This window comes from Colias philodice, chromosome 10 (assembly GCF_061535455.1).
Source record: "Colias philodice isolate Cphi_HAF_F1 chromosome 10, ilColPhil1 Martin Lab GWU primary, whole genome shotgun sequence".
Classification (NCBI taxonomy): Eukaryota; Metazoa; Arthropoda; class Insecta; order Lepidoptera; family Pieridae; genus Colias; species Colias philodice.
In genome coordinates, this window is record NC_143095.1 from 10,838,016 (window position 1) to 10,860,081 (window position 22,066).

A 22,066-nucleotide genomic window follows, 5' to 3' on the forward strand; every position below is an offset into this window, starting at 1 on the left:
ATTTTATTTAAAACTAATACTAATTGAATTTGTTCGCAATTAACGAATTAAGTTTGAGTTTCGTTTAAAATTCAGAAGTAAAAAATCTTTTTTATACCTTGAGTGACCAGGCTATATATAATTTTGAAAAGGATTATAAACTAAGTAACAAACACATTGAATGCAAAATAAAAATAACAAATAGTAATTGTTAAAGATTTAATCTCAAAAGCCTAGGTCACTCTTAATACGAACAAAAATCTCAATTCGCACAACATAGGTTTTACATAAGTACTAGCACCCTGTTATATACATACATACATAAAATAATAACATACATAACATAGCTGTTATTTACATCTAACTACCAGCTGTTGAAAACCTTTGGCACGAAAAATTAAGCTTATTTTAATATTGCACTCTATTTAAGCCTCCTGCCAATTTCAATATAAGAAAGAAACAAATATACATAGTTAAACATCCTGCTACGCACACCTCATGCTTTTTATAATCGTAATATTTTATATCTCTTTTCTTTGATATTTTTTGGTTCCTTTTGAAGTAAACTAATCTTTGGTTTAACGCGTCATATCAAATATATCACATATTATTTACACAACAAATATAATCTTCAATTGGCATAGATAAATATTTTTAGAACATTTTTAGATCAATTTCCGTATACACTTCACACGTCACCTATATTTTTATTTTGAAAATCATGCTATCCAAATATAAATACGTATTAGAGCCTCATTACTTGAATTTGAATATATACTACACTCATATTAACACCCACTTATTAATGTATACAAAATAATATTTTTGTTACGTGTGTTCGCACACACTGAGAGATACTTATTTCTGTTATAGATACTTATTAACACCTACTAAGTGACGTACACAAACATTTTTAAAATTTTTGTAAGAATATAAGCTTTGAACGTGTTTTAAACGCGATTTATTCTTCACATTAGCGCAGTCACGGTAAGATTTTTTTTTATTTGTAATAACTACAGCTGCATTGCGCTTTTTTTGGTGGGAGACAATCTTATCCTATCACCGACATTCTAATATTATGTAATTTAAAATGTTTTCGAATTTCCACACTAATTTCTAATATTTTTTTCTCGTGCCAAAGGTTACCAACCGCTGTACTAAAAGGGAGGAAGGGAGACAATTCGTTGTGTTTGTTCGCTTACATGTGCTCAGGGTGGGAACGGATGCAGTCGATGAAATCGCTCGGTTTCAGCTCGCCGCGGCAGATACGGAATACCGCCGTGAAGAGGGGGAACCTGGAAATTAATGTAGATTGCATTTATTTCAATGAATATGATTGTGATAGCTGAAATCTTGTGACGGTAATGCTTGTTTTCAATGTGTTATGTAGATACCTGAATCAAAGCAAGGGTAGCCCTATTTGCTACGTGTCATATTTAACGTAGTAAAAGAAAAGCATACACGTTTCAGACGTGTGCGGTGCGACACGTTTTTAATTTTTTAACCTTATATTGTTTGTGAAAATAAATTCTGGGGGGTATAGCAGTGTTATTTCCAGTTTAGGAGAGTGATGGCGCTAGACGCGACCTGTCATTTTTCCACACTCGAAATAATACTGCTTTAAGACATCGTGGTACGAAGGCACTGAAGTATCTTGGCTTCTTATTGTACTGTATAAAAACCCTTAGAGAAAAAATGTAAACAAATCATTTTGAACGTGTTTATTGTGCCAAATATGCAATCAATCATCGTCAAGAGCTCTCTTGGCAAGACTTCCATTTACTCAAGGGAAGAAAATTAATTTTGTCGTCATTATTTTATCAACCATCCATAACGTAAGTTTTGTAAATTTAAGGGTAGATATTCTATCAACATGTACTGTGATGAAATTATATTTAATTTTTCATGTTAAAAGCGAGATTTGCTTCAAAAGTAGTAGAGATGGCTAGGTGAACTAGGTAGCTTGTATATTTTTATATCAGCATTATAAATGCTATTTTGTGCGCTAAGAACTCTAATATTGGCAAGTACTATATTGTATAACATTGCCCGGGCCTGTATACTAATTTTACATACATACCTGATGTTAAATTTAAATTATTATTATTATATTTACTGAAACCGTTATCGTTACAACTTTGGTATTAAATAACACCTGATTGTGTTTTTTATTATAATAATTAATGGTTTATAACTTATTTAAAGCAATAAAATAAATAAAATCTCAAAAGATATTTATTGCATTAATTATATGCCTGTTAAAAGTAAACCAATAAGGTATAAACAATCTAATGAAGGCAATATAGTTTGGTTCTAAAGACAAACTGAAAGATGTTCTTATTAATAATAAATTGGTTATATCATCAAATACAATACAAAGATAATTCATATCTATACAAAACATTTCTCTGAACACAGTGCATTTCTTATGCAATTAGTTTTATCAATAATTCGTGACGTAACACAGGTACGTAAAGCTGGCGATGAAAAATTAGCGAAATTAAAAAAAAACAACACCAGAATTTGTTGCTTATTTGTTGCTAATTAGTTGCTATAATGACGATTTTGTTGCTCAACCCGTTTGCTGAAAATCAGCAACAGTTCTAGCTTAACGTTAAGGTAGCGTGAAGAAATCGGAAAAAGGGATGGATCGTTGCAAAAATGCAGGTGAATTTGTTGCTAATTTGTTGCTGCATAAAAACAGTGAAAATTTTGAATTTTTTTCATTGGCGCCAAAAATAACACTGGCCACGTCAACTTAATTGTCGATTTTCGGTAGTGAAACATAAAAAAAAATTTGTTGCTCCTCACATCGTTCACTGGCACAGTGTACAAAGCCAGCAACAAAATAGAAACCGGAAGTAGAGTTAATTTTGAAACCGGTTTGCTAGAAATTCGTCCACGCCAGCTTAACTGTCGATTTTCGGTAGTGAAACATAAAAAAAAATTTGTTGCTCCTCACATCGTTCACTGGATCAGTGTACAGAGCCAGCAACAAAATAGAAACCGAAAGTAGAGTTAATTTTGAAACCGGTTTGCTAGAAAATCGTCCACGCCAGCTTAACTGTCAATTTTCGGTAGTTAAACATAAAAAAAAATTTGTTGCTCCTCACATCGTTCACTGGCACAGTGTACAGAGCCAGCAACAAAATAGAAACCGGAAGTAGAGTTAATTTTGAAACCGGTTTGCTAGAAAATCGTCCACGCCAGCTTAACTGTCAATTTTTGGTAGTGAAACATAAAAAAAATTTGTTGCTCCTCACATCGTTCACTGGCACAGTGTACAGAGCCAGCAACAAAATAGAAACCGGAAGTAGAGTTAATTTTGAAACCGGTTTGCTAGAAAATCGTCCACGACAGCTTAACTGTCGATTTTCGGTAGTGAAACATAAAAAAAAATTTGTTGCTCCTCACATCGTTCACTGGCACAGTGTACAAAGCCAGCAACAAAATAAAAACCGGAATTAGAGTGAATAAATTGACGAATTTCTAGCAAACCGGTTTAAAAATTAACTCTACTTCCGGTTTCTATTTTGTTGCTGGCTCTGTACACTGTGCCAGTGAACGATGTGAGGAGCAACACATTTTTTTTTTATGTTTCACTACCGAAAATCGACAGTTAAGCTGGCGTGGACGAATTTCTAGCAAACCGGTTTCAAAATTAACTCTACTTCCTTTTTCTATTTTGTTGCTGGCTCTGTAAACTGTGCCAGTGAACGATGTGAGGAGCAACAAATTTTTTTTTTATGTTTCACTACCGAAAATCGACAGTTAAGCTGGCGTGGACGATTTTCTGGAAAACCGGTTTCAAAATTAACTCTACTTCCTTTTTCTATTTTGTTGCTGGCTCTGTACACTGTGCCAGTGAACGATGTGAGGAGCAACAAATTTTTTTTTTATGTTTCACTACCGAAAATCGACAGTTAAGCTGGCGTGGACGATTTTCTAGCAAACCGGTTTCAAAATTAACTCTACTTCCGGTTTCTATTTTGTTGCTGGCTCTGTACACTGTGCCAGTGAACGATGTGAGGAGCAACAAATTTTTTTTTATGTTTCACTACCGAAAATCGACAATTAAGTTGACGTGGCCAGTGTTATTTTTGGCGCCAATGAAAAAAATTCAAAATTTTTACTGTTTTTATGCAGCAACAAATTAGCAACAAATTCATCTGCATTTTTGCAACGATCCATCCCTTTTTCCGATTTCTGCACGCTACCTTAACGTTAAGCTAGAACTGTTGCTGATTTTCAGCGAACGGGTTGAGCAACAAAATCGTCATTATAGCAACTAATTAGCAACAAATAAGCAACAAATTCTGGTGTTGTTTTTTTTTAATTTCGCTAATTTTTCATCGCCAGCTTTACGTACCTACGTAACACAAACAAAGACTATTCAAAAATAGACTTGGCGATCATCCACAACTCCTAAGGTCAATGTCGCATATACAGTGTGGAAATTTTGTCGATGCAAGTGAATTTTCGAAAATCTTTGAATGCAGTTCTGTTTCTTTTTAAAAATAAAGGAATGTTTCCTTTCAGCAAAATTTGCTATCTTCAGTATTTCAAGTACTTTCCCTCGAAGGCCCATCGAAAATTTCCACACTGTACATTTTGTTGTTGTTTTTATATAAGAGATAGTATTTTTTATAATCATGAGCAACAAAATAAGTGATTAGTAAAAAATATCGTAATAATATTTAGACACAAACAAGGAATGATGCAATCGCAGCTTTTAAGTTGTTGACAACTATTAAGTATAATTAAGATAATAATTTGTTCTACATAGAGATAATAATTATGTTTTTATAATAAAAACAAAAAACAACGACTGACTACTTATTCGATTATTTCGGACATTTTTAGAAAGCTTATGTTATTAGAAATGACATAAAATTTATTTCTCAAATATGATAACGAAAACATAAAACATAGTCAACACAACAAGTCTATACGTGCTGTATGTCTATACGTCAGTACATAGTCTAATTGTCAAGAATGTGTATCTGCCCGTTTAGATGCTTCTTGATCGAGCAGTCCGGTTTTACGTCAAAGGTACTTTACGTGTCTGTATATAAGTCAAGCGTCTATACGTCAAGCGTCTATACGTCAAGTGTCTATAAGTCAAACGTCTATACGTCAAATGTCTATAAGTCAAACGTCTATACGTCAAATGTCTATAAGTCAAACGTCTATACGTCAAATGCCTATACATCAGAGGTCTTTAAATCTTTGTCTTTTCGTGAAATATATTACTGAATAATGTTGTAGTAATACCACAGAATACATAATACATAGTAGCTAAACGCTACAGAACGGACACTCTCCGCCTCCCGCCAAAATTAAACACTTACCTCACCCCGCACGATCAGGCTAAAAATGGTCCACATTTTTCTACAAGGACGATACGCAACGAAGATTGACATCATCAATCAAATTGACTTAAAGTAATATTATAATTTTGGATTTGTGATTATCGTTTTTCGTAGAAAATGGTTAGATATTGTGCTGTTTACGGATGTATTTCATCAGAAAAACGCGATTTTTTTTTACGCTAGTCACAAATGTGCCAACCATAAAGCGTTAACACACACATTTACAGTCTCTACAGTGTGACCGTCAAAACGATCATTTTGTATGGAGTGTCCGGGGTGTGGTAATACTTTAAATATCACTCACTTGTTTTCCATATTCTTGTTGGCTAACATGTGGTTAACCTCCTCAGCAGTGATCGGTCCTTGCAGCTTCTGCCCATTTAGCATTTCATCTTCGAGCTCTTTGATAGAGCGGCCTGTTTTTACGAACGCTTCGGCTACACGACGGTTTCTACCACCTGTAGAATTTTCGTGAAATGACTTGTTAAACCATACGTGAGAGTATTCCTAGTGACAACAATTCAAAAGTTTATTAACTCAGGCCCCGGAATCACAGACACAATAGAAAATCTATTGTGTCGTGGACCGATCGGGCCGTTCGGGGCTCAATGGGTTAAATGTGAAAATTATATTGATGTTACTCTGCGTGGGGTTTTCTAACGCAATTAATGATTTCTTGAAAGCTTTGCTATTTTGAGTTTTAAGTTGCTTATGAAATATAAAAGTGAATTTACATGATTATTTCTTGAGGATTGAAATTTGCAGCTTAATAAATAATCCTCAACTAACAATAAATTTCAAAATTTGTATACAAAATTACAGCCAGCTAGTAGGACATAAAATTGATCGTAAACTTTTAATACCCAAAAGAAGGCAAGTACATCATCGTCAGGAAACGAACTAAAGAAATTGACTTCTATTATATAATCTACTAGGTTTCCGCCCGCGGCTTCGCCCGCGCAGTCAAAGAATAACCCGCATACTTCCCGTTCCCGTGGGATTTCCGGGATTGCGTCATTTTCCCGGGATAAAAAGTAGCCTATGTCCTTTGTCGGGTATCAAAATATCTCCATACCAAATTTCATGAAAATTGGTTCAGTAGTTTTGGCGTGATTGAGTAACAGACAGACAGACAGTTACTTTCACATTTATAATATTAGTATGGATTATACGATGTGCACTTTCGCTATAAACACGATATTATCAGGCCCTTGAACAGATGTAGTTTGTCAGTAATCCCACGTTACGATAACGGGGGATTATCTATACTAATAACATTGCTAAATGTCATGTCATGCGGTTACATAGAATCGTTTTAACTGGAATTTCGTACTATTGTTTTTATGTACCTATACTTGTATTATAAGTACGAAAATTTTATCAACTCGTGAATTTGTCCACGGATATAACTGCGGCACCTAGCTAGTATACCTAATTTGAAAGAATTATTATATTTGAAAGTATTCAAGATACCACAACATACTGCTAAGATTTTGTTAAAGTAAGCAATCTGAAGTATTCCGTGTAAGATTTACTCTTCCGATAATTTCGATAAAAATATTTGGTTTCTATCTGTTTAGGCTTACCAATGATAAAACTTTGTTTTGATAACCATCTTTCAGGAAAAACGAAACGATCTCTTATCCATCCATCAACAGCTCCTTTTCTTAATGCACAAAACTGATGCTACACAAAAATATACCATAACACGTTAAAATAAGGTCAGCAATACCACAGAACTCGAAGAATGTCCTACCCTACATTGATGACGTCACAATTGACAATGCTATTCAAAAACATACCATAACACGTTGTAATAAGGTCGGCGACGCCACATAGCTCGAAAAAAATTTATGTTCTACACTACATTGACGTCAAAATTAAAATGCCATCGAAAAACATACCATAACACGTTGTAATAAGGTCGGCCACGCCACAGGATTCAAAGAAGGTGCTAAGTTTGCTTCCTGGGTAGAAAACATCGACGAATTTGATCATCTCCATGAGACCTAGACGAATGACCGCCGCTTTAGTGTTGTCACCGAAACCTAGGCCATCTACGAAGCCAGCGCCCACTGCGACGATGTTCTAAAACAATATATTTTATTAAGTTATCAATAACCTTACATATATAATTTATTATTTGTATAATGTATGTATTTGTGTAATATTTTAATGAATAAAATAATTGGTATTGGAATTAGTATTTCGATAAGGAAAAGAAATTGATTACAACGTCTAATTCATTGAACATCACCATTAAAAAAGACACGTTAAGTATGTTTTATTTTTAAAAGTATCTAAATCATATAAAAATGGAAATTATACAGATAACAGAACATCGTGATCCTGCTTCGTTTTCAACAACATATAATACTATAAAGGAAATAGGTATATACTTCTTCACTTAAAGTATTAAAAATTGCACAGACTAGAATGAACTTTATTTGAAAAAGTTATCATTAGAATAAAATACACTCATGGCAATGAAATCATTTACTTATCTTAATTAGCGAATAGATAATTTTGTTTAATTACCTCGCAATTGGTATTTTATAACTACTGTAATTGGTATTTAGATTTTCATGAGAACATACAATTAAATGAAAATAAAATTATTAGTCAAATTTAATAATCATCAAAAAGTATGATCCCTACCACAGAATACTCAATAGTCCCTGCATAAAGCGCTTTATTTATTTATTTTTTTAGGTTTGTCCAGAACATTCAAATAATGGACTATAGAAAATTCCCATAGAAATAGAGCTCTAGAACATTCCAGCCATCACAAAGCCTTTGTTATTAATGATAGCGAAGCTAAACTCGATGAGTCGATACCACAGCTACAGTGAGCCCACACTGAAACCTGAATCTTCCACGCGTAAATACAGACGATACTTACTTATCATTTGCTTGTACTTGTAATATTATACAAATAAAAAGTTGTTTATATTGTCGTCTTATCGTTATCGAAGCGTTGATTTGCTTTGAATGGCCAGGGATTAGCCATTAATTGGGATTATAAGAGATGTCAATAGCATTTTTTATTGAATAACAAGCCGATCCCTCTGACTTTGTAAAATAAACTTTATAAAAAAATGTACATTAGGTAGATGTCTCCAAAATTTAGTAAACCACTACTAGAAATCGCGATGATTTGTTAATTAATTTTATATCAGTGACTGTATTTCTTATTTGGTTGTATTTTTTCTTATATCGAGACAGCGGTGGCATCGGGACGAATAGCTAATCACGAGGAAAGTCTGTGTATAAATCATTTTTAAATAATAATATATGAGGTATTACATTAACGACAGGACAATAAATATATTAGAATGAAACGATAAGGATACAATAACGTTTATCATGGATAACATCCATCAAAGCACCGATAATGATGGTAAATGGAGATATTATTTGCAAAACAACACTTATTACCTAAATCATAGGGATGGTATTCCTGTGTTTTGTGCTAATTCAAATAGGCCTGTATGATATTATTGTATGTATAGGCCTTATGTAAATAATTCATATAGGCCTGTATTCAAAAACTGTATTGCAATTTTACTATCAAATTAGATTGGGTTGTGTCCACATAATATAGTATAGCATAAATAATACTAAAATATATTGGTCAATAATACATGCATTACAATATTCACTACTACATGTATATTCATTTGTCTATCTTAAACCTATTTATCGCATTCCGTTCATTCATTCGTTCGTGTGTACACAAACTACTCATTTGTACCCTAATTACTCCTTTGTACCCAAACTTCCAATTGTACCCAAACTAGATGTACCCTCACCTTAAGAGCACCGCAGATTTCCACAGCATCCTCATCATCTACCACCACCACCCTGAAGTACTCCGTCTGAATGATGTCCCTCATCATTGGCGCTAGCATCACATCCCGACAACCGATGGTCGTTTCACAGAATTTCTCTTCAGCCACCTGTACCCAAAATTGACAGAAAATCAAATTGGCGCCATATTGTGACGTCATAGCTGTTAATTCAAATAAATCAATCATCTAAATAAAGCAATTACGTTTGTATTTAAATATAATGTAAAATTCAGGTAAAGTTAAAATAGGTATATAAACAGTTATTGATATGGTTAAAAGTTAAGATACATAAATCGTATTTTTAAGTGACATTCGATACATAAAATATGCCTTTGAAATTCCTAATTCGCATAGTAATAAACATAGCTTTTTTGTAGTTTTTCTTTTTTAAATTATTTATTTTGTTTGAAATTCTTCATAATGGGCCACGCTTTAATATTCGTGTGAACAATGTCAGAACAAAACAATGCGAAGAGATATAAATAAACATTTTTTGTTTTCTTTATAGAGTGAAATATTTAGCTTCATTTTTGTATGCATTCCTATAAGAAACAATAACGAACATTTCATGAAACTATTTTAAGTGGTTCGCAAACATTTTTATATATGTACATAATAATTAATATTAAATTTACAATTATATAATAAAAACTATTATACCATGAATTATTATTCTTTTACTACCTATATAATATAGGGTGTGACGCATTTGGTGCACTTCTCAACTTGTACACCATGCACAAATGGTACCTACACTTCGCAACTGGTACACTTCTCAAATGGTGCACTTGAGTTAGTCATGAAATCTGGCATAAAATGTTATTTACTCAAAATACAGTTTTTACGCAATTATTTTTGTAAATTTCATCGTTAGGAATATCAAACTGCGCCGGACTAATCTTACAATTTATATTATTAATTAGAGATAGTCATAAGCTTGTTAATTAGTGCGTTGATAACAAGATATCATTGACTTTTAATTGCACATTCACGATGAAACAAATATAGTGATGTGAACTGTGATTTGTATAATTTTTAACAAAATAAGAAATTGTAAGTATGCTTCATTTTTTTTTAAGTGAAACTTCTTTATCGGGGTTGGTAAAAAAATTTATTGTAAATTTTTTCGTTACGCGTGACATTTTTCCGTTACGCGCCATCTTTTTCTTATCCCTACCACGCGTGATTCGACGTATTTCAGTAAAGTCGCATATATAGTAAATTATTTTTTTGAAAAACCGGCCAAGTGCGAGTCGGGCTCGCGCACAAAGGGTTCCGTAGCAGCAAATATAATAAATTACAGTTAAATCAACCTATCTCAAAAACTATAAGAGATACTTTGATCAAACCAAAAATCGTTGAAAGAGTTAATTAGCATGCATCACCTCTATTTTTTTTAGAATTTTATACCCCGTAGTTATAAAAATAGAGGGGGGGGGACATACTTTTTACGACTTTGAGAGCTGATATCTCAAAAACCGTTCACTTTAAGAAAAATGTTTTTTAGAAAACTTTATATCATTTTAAAAGACCTTTCCATTGATACCCCACACGGGTATGTACATCGAAAAAAAAAATTTCATCCCTCAGTTACATGTATGGGGGGCCCCACCCCCAATTCTTTTTTTTACTATTTAGTGTCATATTTTTGTAGCGGTTCATACAACACATATTCCCATCAAATTTCATCACTGTAGTACTTATAGTTTCCGAGTAAATCGGCTGTGACAGACGGACAGACGGACAGACGGACAGACGGACATGACGAAACTATAAGGGTTCCGTTTTTGCCATTTTGGCTACGGAACCCTAAAAATAAGGTTATAAAGAATTTTCACTTCTTACGTGTGTACACTAGTACACGCACACATTTTTTTTATACGTCAATTTGAACAATTTTCCTGTTATAGTATGCAGTTGTACTTTGATTTGCATTTTTTTATATTCAAGAATTCGAGAACGAATACCTTTAAATTGAACATACATTTTAATAACTAATCGATCATACATTTTTTCTTTCTTAAGAGTTAAGACCTCAATATTTAAATAATAATAAAAAAACTGAAAATGTAAAAACACCTATTTCCACTTTAATTAAAGTATACCACAAATACATATAAGACTTGTAGCCCTTTATATAATGCTGTTAAATGCAAAAGCCAAGGTGACGCGATATAAATAGAAACAGACCAACGAAGGTAAATTATTTGCTCCATTTGTAATAATTCCGCTCACCAGTATACTACGTAAATTTAGCAAAACATAAATATTTACATTTACCAATGAAATTATGTTGCGGTACACGGAAATTTGTTTTTTTCTAACACCTAGAAACTAGTTTTGATAATACTCTTTATTACGATTAAATAGGTACGATGGCAATGAACAAAATTTTTTGGGGCAACGTTCGTGAGAACGTTAAAAATTACGTAGACGTACCTAATTAACTTACGTTAAAAATTCGCTACAATATTTGAATTGGAGGTTTTGTTTTTTAAATATCATAAGGTTACCGGAATTTAACATTAGATGGATACATAAATCTTTATTGCACACACAGAAATAAACATAAAATACAGATATAGTAAGACAAACAAAGACAACATTATTAGTAACATTGTATATCGTTTTTTCCTAAACACAAGTGTAGGAAATTATCAATACGAAATATCCTATAAAAATTCCATTCAAAATATTATAAGCCAATTACACATCTTATTACAAGCCCTCAGAAGGTGATCCTACAATAATAACCGATCCTTAAAACCTACCGAAAAACTTGACCTGTATTAAACCCAGACTACAAAGTCAAACATGTTTTGTAATAAAACGATTAAAGTTCAATATACTGGCTTATAAGTCAAATATATTACACACTAGCGGTCCGCCCCGGCTTCGCCCGTGGTACATGTTTACGTTTTCTCTACGTAAGAACCATCCTCGTACTTCAAGAAATATAATAAAAAAAGAATTATCGAAATCGGTTCAGCCGTTCTCGAGTTATGCGCTTACCAACACATTTTGCGATTCATTTTTATATATAAGATTATATAATACTTTACCTCCGAAGCGATATTGGCACCCATGAGCACCGCGCAGGGGATCTTCAGGCATCTCGTGATGATGTGAGAGATGAGGTCAATGCCGCCACCTTCCGCGATGTCGAAGCCCTGCCAACAAACATTCATGTAGCTTGTAATTTAACTAGAGGGTATATTGACTATATTAAGAATATATTAAGAACTAGCTTTCCGCCCGCGGCTTCGCCCGCGTTTTCAGAGAAAAACCCGTTCCCGTAGGATTTCCGGGATAAAACCTATCCTATGTCCTTTCTCGGGTATCAAAATACAAATTTCATGCAAATTGGTTCAGTGGTTCAGGCGTGATTGAGTAACAGACAGACAGACAGAGTTACTTTCGCATTTATAATATTAGTATGGATTAACAGATTTAGAGAGCGAATGTTCTTGGAAGAATGCATAACTAATTGGTTAAAAATTACTTCTATAATAAATCAAATCATCCGAATATATGACGCATTGCCTATAAATCAGTTACTTATCATAAAACTGATCGCAGATTGTTTATTAATAGCGTGCCTAAATGACTATTGTTGCAAAAGGTCAACTTTTTTTCATTTTTAGTTGATTGCATTAAGGAGAAATATTCATTACGTTCATATGTACAGAATGATTATACCTCGATAGATTTCTACTTAAAACATGCATCGTAAAATGCAGCCTCTAAATCCCACTTATAAGTCCTACATAAATGGCGACAATCCACTGATTTCAGCAAGAATTCGTACTAATCCCAAACAATTCGAAGCACGCATCCAGGAAGTGTCACGTCACTTCACACGAGCGTGTTAACGAACACGAGACACGTGACACAAGGCCACTGTTACGTGCACACTACGCCAAGTCTCATGTACAGTTAATATAGCTGCAAAAAATGATTATCTCACACTTGGCGCGAACATTTGTGTGCCAAGTTTGATCTGTCTCGTCAACTGACGGATATTCGACTCATGACTAAGAAAATTTTTTTTATTTGTTAAAAACACGCTTTTAGAATTCTTGAAATTATTGCAATGTCACCGATCTTAAGTGTACAAACTTTGAATTAAATCAGTCCGTTAAAAGTGAGTCAAAATCGAGGCTAAAGTTACAGGTGAAGGTAATAAAAACGTGCTAAAAAGTTAAATAGCAAGAGTCGATCATGGATTGGGAGAATCTACGGGACTATATTATGATGGATATTAACCTCATTTCAGTTGTTTATTACATACACAACACCGTATAACGTGCCCTGTTTACACAATGTTTTATCTATAACTACTACAATAGCATCCCAATTTAACGTGATTCCATTTCAAAATATGTTGTTTATTATTCATTTTTGAAGTGAAACTTCTTTATCGGGGTTGGAAAAAAATTTAGTGTAACATTTTTTCGTTACGCGTGACATTTTTCCGTTACGCGCCATCTTTTTCTTATCCCTTCCACGCGTGATTCGACGTATTTCTGTAAAGTTGCAATAATGTCATAAAGAAGTTTCACTTCTTACGTGTGTACACTAGTACACGCACACATTTTTTTTTAGACAGTCATTAATTCAAGTATGTGAAAATTCCGAAAACATTGATATTTACCAACATATTTACACTGTGTTTACGTCAGGTAATTAATCATCCACATTTTGCTAGACTTTGTTTACGAGTACAAAGGCCTTTCGACGCGATAAAACGGCTGATTAAAACGTTTTAGTGTATCAAAGACCTACGAATTATGAAATAACTTTCATCTTCGGACTTCGAACATATTATTGAGTTGAACTTAAGTTAAACCTATGAATTCTATAAAAGAGTTTGTGGACTTTTTATATTAATAATTCATTAAACTTTGCATTGTGAAATCAGTTACATTAACAAATGTAGAGACAATATTGTTCTTTCATTACAACAACATAGGTCTGTACGTTTTTTACTCAAAAACGAATGTATCCATTTGGTTATCACTGTTTAACGTAGATAAAAATATATTGTGATACTAATTTAGGATTCACATACTCGAGCGATTTTGTGACATCCATCAATGGTGACATCGTATATTTTTATTCGTACTTTTGCATTTGTAGGTATGTTTTAATTATGGTATTCCACAGATTATCTTATGTAAACATGAATACCTAACCTATCGTAATATTACTTATCAGGTATCGATCATGAATCGTTATTCGTTATGCCAATCTTTTTTTATAGTAAAGTTCCGTTACGCCCATAACGATACAAAATCAAACTCAAAAATAAATAAAAAATGGTAAAATTCTAATATTATTAGGTATGTTTTAATATGTAGTGGATATGTTATGCTATCGTAAAAGTTAAATCTGTTGCCTTGCTTGCATAGATATAAATTTGTATGTTTTACAATCTTACGGTGAAATTGAATTTACCTAATAACTATTATTGAAGTGAAACTTCTTTATCGGGGATGGAAAAAAATTTAGTGTAATATTTTTTCGTTACGCGCCATCTTTTTCTTATCCCTACCACGCGTGATTCGACGTATTTCTGTAAAGTTGCATATAGTAAATTATTTTTGAAAAATAAGGTCATAAAGAAGTTTCACTTCTTACGTGTGTACACTAGTACACGCACTAATTTTTTTTATTATAAATGAGTTAAGTACTTAACTAGTAAATTAATGTTACAAATTACATTATAAGTTGCAACATTAATTTATTATTTTCGTCAAAATCTCGAAAACTTCATAGAAATTTGCAAAATTATAAGTAATAAAAACAAAAAATCTTCTTACCTTAATCAACGATAGTGCAGCAGCTGTAGGCTTAATTTTGCCAAGTAACGTAGAACATAAGGTTCTAACAAATTGATGGGGAACCACAAAAATGAGGAGATCAGCATCCTTGGCGGCTTCCACTAGATCTGGGACAGCCACCTGCACAAAATTATAAAAAAAAATTAAAAAAAACAGTAAAACAGATTCCGTGACACACCAAATGCTCATGGGGAGCGACTATCTTGCCGAAAGTGAGTTGTAGGTATGCTCTCTTTTGTTGGATTTGACATAAAAAAATATAATTGAATAAAATATTTTAAAAATATATAATAGATTCAAAACCACAAAAGTTAATGTATCATGTAAATTCAGAACATGGAATATGTGTTAATCTTTTTTTATACAAATACACCTCACACCTAAACTGCTGATCCAAATTTGATAAAATTGAGACTGGAAATGGTTAGTTCCATGACAGGCCAGCAAAAATTTAATGGAGGATAAATATTAAAAGTAGGCAGACTAGATATTACAATTTCTTTGTTTTCAGATAATAATTTAATTAGGACAGATAATTAATCTTTAGATAAACATTGTTATCAAAATAATATACAATTAAGAAATAATTAATAATTAATCGGGAAAAAGTTTACTACATCATCTTTTTGGAAAAAAAGAATTTTAGAGTCTCATTAATTGATTGTCTTATAATATGTACATTTAAAGTAAGTCAACTTGAAGGTACAAGTAATATTAATATATTCTAAACAATGCAAAACTAAATATGATTTATTTTTCTTATACCCCAAGGTTGCCTGGACGAAATCGCTTTTAAGATCAAGGCTGCCAAATTGTACATTTACTTTAAGTTATTATTTATGTTAATGATATTTTTGTGTGCATTATAAAGTGTTTTCTATTCCATTCTATTCTAAATGATGCTATTTGCAACTAGTAGGAACTGCATAAAACAAACTTGTTACATCAATTGATAAATTATTCAATAGCACTGAGTTATTTTCTTGTTAACTACACAATTAACCAATTGAAACTATGAAAAACAAGAGCAGTTTAAACTGGAGTAAAAGTAAAATAATTAAAAGTAAACATGCTTAGCATAATTATGTTTTTATGATATTCATATTCAATATTCATAAACTTTTAAGTTCTTTTTTGAAAGGTTAAAAACCAATCTAATAAGAATTAGAATTTTATGTATTTAATGCAGTTCCAATAATATTAGTTATCAAGTTCTTACTTCAGCCCATTTAATAATAATTTTTTAAACATTATCTTCACACCTAATTTCAACATAATCGTACTTAAACACTATCTTTGTAATTAAATAAACAAATCTATATAATATTCTATATCTTTATATATAAAAATGAATCGCAAAATGTGTTGGTAAGCGCATAACTCGAGAACGGCTGAACCGATTTCGATAATTCTTTTTTTATTATATTCCTTGAAGTACGAGGATGGTTTTTATGTAGAGAAAAACGTAAATATGTACCACGGGCGAAGCCGGGGTGGACCGCTAGTCTTATATAAAAATACGGAACCCTAATGAATCGCAAAATGTGTTGGTAAGCGCATAACTCGAGAACGGCTGAACCGATTTCGATAATTCTTTTTTTATTATATTCCTTGAAGTACGAGGATGGTTTTTATGTAGAGATAACGTAAACATGTACCACGGGCGAAGCCGGGGCGGACCGCTAGTTCTTAATAAATATAAATAAGGAACATCTTTATCACAGTGTCACCTTAAGATACCGTTGTTGCTATACTCATTATATAATTAGCATATACATAGCTCAGATATGGCATTGAATGAGGTCCAGTGAGTTATAAAAATAACTTTCATGTCTTGTCCAACTGATTTGAATGTAACTTTAACAAAATTGCATAGAACCTCCTTTATAATAACCAAAAAAAAAAAAAGCAAAGACTACTTACCACATTCTCTGGGAGTTTGTGCCCAGGAAGGTATTTCACATTTTCATGCGTTTCATTAATGATTTCTGTTAATTTTTTACCATCTATCATCTCTTCATACACCCACATAGTAACTCTGTCCTCAAAGTTCGCAAGACGAGCCGCATTTTTGCCCACAATTTTTGCTATTGCTGAGCCCCTGTAGAAAACGGTATTATCTTTACACTGTTTGCTTTCTTTTCGATTTTATTTTTCTCATGCGTTGTATAATAATTATGTCATCAGGGTCACGAACATCAACAGTGAATTATAGTATTATAAATCGCGATCTTTTATTCTTACCAGTTTCCCGAACCAACTATGCAGACACGATTCTTCAATTGCTTCTCGGCCATTGTTTAAATACACAACAAAATTTATTTTATCAGTGCACTGTATCACTATTACGATTTTTATTTGAAGTCACGATGTGCTCCAAATTGCCGCGTTACACTTTCAAACTCCGATACAGATTACAGACTGCGCCAAATGCCAATTGCCAATTCAGGCGCAGTTCACATAACAATGAAAATATTAATAATTCACTTGTGACTTGACGTTATCAGCATCGATAACAAACTTCAAATAGGTAAGCCGTCAGCAGTCACTGTCATAATGTCATTTCAAATTCAACCCACAATCCAGCTCAAGTCCCTTTTGCCCTTCTTTTGCCGTATGCGGTTTTAAAAATATATAATACTATTTATTTAACAAATATTATTTTGGGTGAATTAATAACACTAACGGAAAGCTGATGAAGATTGTGCTCGATTAAATGCCTGCCACCTTGAATGGGAAATATTAAGGAAATATTATTCACCACAAATGTCATCATATCACTCATCACACACCAAGATAAATCTCTCATCACAGATTAAGTATTAGTTACTACGTAACAGATGCGACAGTGATGTTTTCCATAGTTTCAGTTGGCCAGTTGTGGCGCTGCTGTAGCCTTATCAATTTTGACAGTAAAAAGTAGTGTTGCCTACCAGTTCGATATCTATATCTGACTATCGATACTTTAGTGAGGTGCCCATTGTATCGATAAAAATACTACGTACTAGCACAGACTAAGTACTAGATATTAAGTAAGTTCCAAGCGTTATTATTGCGAATAGGTATTAAAAATAAAACAGATTTCGTTTTCAATGTTAATTTATTTAATGCTCTTTTTCTTAATTTATTTGTTTTATATTTCATTAAAGCAATTTTATGGATTCCTGCCATTTTTTGCACATATCTCTCCTCTATAGCTCCCTTTAAAATTTTATTTATAATATTGCTCCAGTTATGGACATGAAGCCTAACAATATATGTTAAAAACATTTTTTTTAAACACATATTGTGTGTTTTCTGACACCCTAACCAGGAAAACTCCAAATCTTGAATTTTTTCTCTTAAATTTGCCCCAATTTTGTTTTGTATACAGTTATCGTTTAAATAATTATGTATTAAACAACTTGCTTCCCTGTACAACACTAGAAGTTTGGAACTTGGATAAATTAAATTACTATTTTTTTAAAGTTTATATTCTCTGTGGCGCATGTAAGAATAAATATTATCCTCTGTAGATTTACTAGTAAAGCTCTTCATGCAATTTTTACAATTATTAACACTTTTGGTCATTTTTCTGCAAATGTACCCTGCAGTGTAGGCAGAGCATTGGACTTTTACTTTTTTCAAAATTACATTTGCATTTTGGATTGACCCACGGAATGCTGAAACTTGAGTTTCCTGTGAAGTGGATGGTGTGGAGACATAATTTACAGTTTGCTTATTTTCGTCATTATTATCTTCAAATAAAAAATTTGTGTCTATCAATGTGTCTCCATTGTCCACTTCACAGTTGGCAAATTTTGAATGAGGGCTCAAACAGATTTGAAAATAATAACGATTTAAATGAATAAATAAAAGTATTCCTTAGATCATTAAGTAATGGATAACACACGCAGGCGTTTCCCCTTTTGCCGAGGTATAAGATTATTCGAATCGAAAAATCTTATGCTTTCATAAAAACTACTTGCGTAATCGATTACGAACACTCTGCGTATTCGTAAAACATCGAAAGGACGTCTGCGAGTGCTCCGCTAAAAATGCCGTTTTGCACTGTCAAGTCTTGCAGAAGCAATTCAAACATGTCGAATATTAAAAAAGATGGAATAACCTTTCATTTGTGTATATTTTTTTATTTTTTTAACGTACATTTCTAATTAAATGCAATTTCTAATAATCGTCGATGTATCGTTTAGCGATATGATCAAGAGAAATAATCGAGTCATGTGTGTACTCGATCATTGATGCGGCCTCACGAGACTATCATGGAAAGAAAATATACAAATTTAATCTTTATGAACTAAGCGATAAAGTTGAATTTAGGACGCGATATTGAACCGCACTCCCCACGAGACTATAAAGTGATGTAGCGAGACTATCTTGAAGAGAAAATATACAAATTTAATCTTTATGAACTAAGCGATAAAGTTGAATTTAGAACGCGATATTGAACCGCACTCCCCACGAGACTATAAAGTGATGTAGCGAGACTATCTTGAAGAGAAATTCAAATTTAATCTTTATGAACTTAGTGATAGAGTTGAATTTAAAAACTCGTCGCTTAAAAGGTCGTTATTTTTTACGACTTTCTTAGTGACGGACTGCTTTTAACTTGAACGTCGATAAAAAAATATTTTTCTAAGTATAATTTGAAATGAGATGAGAATTAATCTTTATTATATTAAAATTTTACACAACTGCATAAAAAGGAGTATAATGTTTATTTTGTAAGTCTTGTATATATTTATTAAAATTTACGCTCGGTTACTTTTAACTGGCAGAACATTTTAATGGTACGGAACCCTTCGTGCGCGAGTCCGACTCGCATTTAGCCGTTTTTTTTGTAATGTTAATCTTGTAACCTTTCTATTATGTAATCTATACTAATATTATAAAGCTGAAGAGTCTGTTTGTTTGTTTGAACGCGCTATTCTCGGGAACTACTGGTCCGATTTGAAAAATTCTTTCGGTGTTAGATAGCCCATTTATCGAGGAAGGTATATATCATCACGCTACGACCAACAGGAGTGGAGCCACGGGGGTGAAACCGCGCGGAGCAGCTACTTTATTTATATGTATGTACGAATATTGCGTATATTTCAGATTTACAAAAAATCCTGCTTTAAGGCTAAGGTGGATTGAATGCTGTGGGAGAAAATCAGAATGGACACCTCGGTACAGAAATAATAAAAATTTCTGGGCCGATATTTATTTTATTGAATATAATATGTGATGTGTTGAATAAATACATATTCAAATACAAATAAAATGGAGTTTTATTGTTTTTTCGTATGCATATAATAATGATGAAAACGTTACAAATGACCTGTGTAGTATTTTTTATGAATATAATATTAATGTTATTTCTAATTTCAACAAAATTATTATTTTTGTAATATCGATATGGTTACATCCCTTTAGAGCGATTGTATTATTACGTATATGTATAGAGATTTTTCTGTGTAATCGATGTATGTGTGCAAAAACATGCTAGTCTGTCCATTTTGTAATAGTTTGAGTTTGTAAAGACACAAATTATTTTTGTGAATGTGTGATTGTGTTTCAAAGTGTGAGTTACCCTCCCCGCACCAAAACCGGCAGAAAGTTTAGTTAGAACATTTGCCAGCGTGCTCCATCCATTACTTAATGATCTAAGAAGTATTCGCATCGTCTCTCATAATAATTATTAGTGGCAATACCACTGAGCAAGTAATTGGCAATACAGCGATTTTCTTTGACTTTGACTTTGATACTTCTGCCTGTGTACCAACTTTGAGAAACAATATTTTGCTACATGGCAATAATTTGACCAGTGCAAACTTAGCACCCCATCAATGGAATTTTGGGTCGAAAATGACCTTGATCGTTAGGTCCCCGTTAGGTCCTTTAAGGTCCCACAATTTTTTCGTTAGGTCCCCTTTAGTTTTTTTTTAAATAATTTTTTAAATTTTAGGTATAAAAAAAAATGCACTTTAGCACCCCATCCATAGAATTTTGGGTCAAAAATGACCTCAATCGATAGGTCTCCGTTAGGTCCTATAAGGTCCCACAGTTTTTTCGTTAGGTCCCCTTTAGTTTTTTTTTAAATAATTTTTTTTTAATTTTAGGTATAAAAAAGTTACACTTTAGCACCCCATCCATAGCAAAATTGGCAAATTTTATCAAAATCGTATTCTTTACCGTTAGGTCCGTATGGGCTCATCATTGAAATTGTTGAATTATTTATTTTATTAAAATTATAAAATAATAAAAACCTGCGCATGCGCCTTAGAGCATTAAGGCATGCGCACATCATACATAAACAGCGCGAAATTTAAAATGGTATCGTTTCATTTATTAAATAAATCTATTGTTCTGAGAGTGCTTATTTATTAAAAACCTACTTTTCAACCTAGAATTAAAATAACCTGGTATTAGTGTCAATCTATGGTGTCAATATATTTTTTGTAGCGGCCACAGGGCCACACTACGGTCGAGGTATAGATTCGGAAAGAATAACATGCAACAAATCATTAATTTGATTCGGGATGACCTTCGCGTGGACACTCGAGGGGGCGGTATTCCAGTGGAACTGCAAGTGATGGCAGTTATTCGATATTGGGGCCGGCATGAGGTAGATGTGACTTGTGCTCTAGTTTTGGATATATACAATAGAAAAGCCTGTATAACGATCTATTACATTACAGATCCAAGAAGATTGTGCTGACATTCACAGAATGAGTCAACAGACACTTTCCCGTTTGTCCCGAAATGTTGCTATTGCGTTAGCTTCTAAAAGTTCGCGTTATATTAATATGCCGTCGAACTCAACCGAGGAAGCCAAAGCAATTAGGAAATTTGAGGCCATAATATGCGGGATGAAGCGTATCATTGGTGCAATAGATTGCACTCATATTAAGATACGCAAAGTGAGTGGAGAGGCTGGACAGTACTATGTTAATAGGAAGGGACATTACTCCATTAACACTCAAGTATGAACATTGTACAATAACATTTTAGTTTGATCATAGTGTATTTAAAGTAA

General features: G+C 32.9%; 1 protein-coding gene across 3 annotated transcripts in view; it reads right to left on the reverse strand.

Moving 5' to 3' along the window:
* Gpdh1 (Glycerol-3-phosphate dehydrogenase 1) overlaps positions 1-17,533 on the reverse strand; it is a 362,977-nt gene extending 345,444 nt beyond the window's left edge. For all 3 annotated transcript variants that reach the window (XR_016316225.1, XM_089700319.1, XM_089700318.1), the window contains exons 1-8: positions 17,290-17,533; positions 16,969-17,146; positions 15,025-15,165; positions 12,265-12,372; positions 9,164-9,310; positions 7,256-7,439; positions 5,656-5,809; positions 1,182-1,274 (exon numbers count right to left, since the gene is read on the reverse strand). Coding sequence is in view for 2 of the 3 variants with exons in the window: in XM_089700319.1 (XP_089556445.1) it covers positions 1,182-1,274; positions 5,656-5,809; positions 7,256-7,439; positions 9,164-9,310; positions 12,265-12,372; positions 15,025-15,165; positions 16,969-17,146; positions 17,290-17,342 (1,058 nt within the window). In the remaining variant the exon portion in view is untranslated. The remainder of the gene's footprint in view (positions 1-1,181; positions 1,275-5,655; positions 5,810-7,255; positions 7,440-9,163; positions 9,311-12,264; positions 12,373-15,024; positions 15,166-16,968; positions 17,147-17,289) is intronic.
* Positions 17,534-22,066: the final 4,533 nt, after the last annotated feature.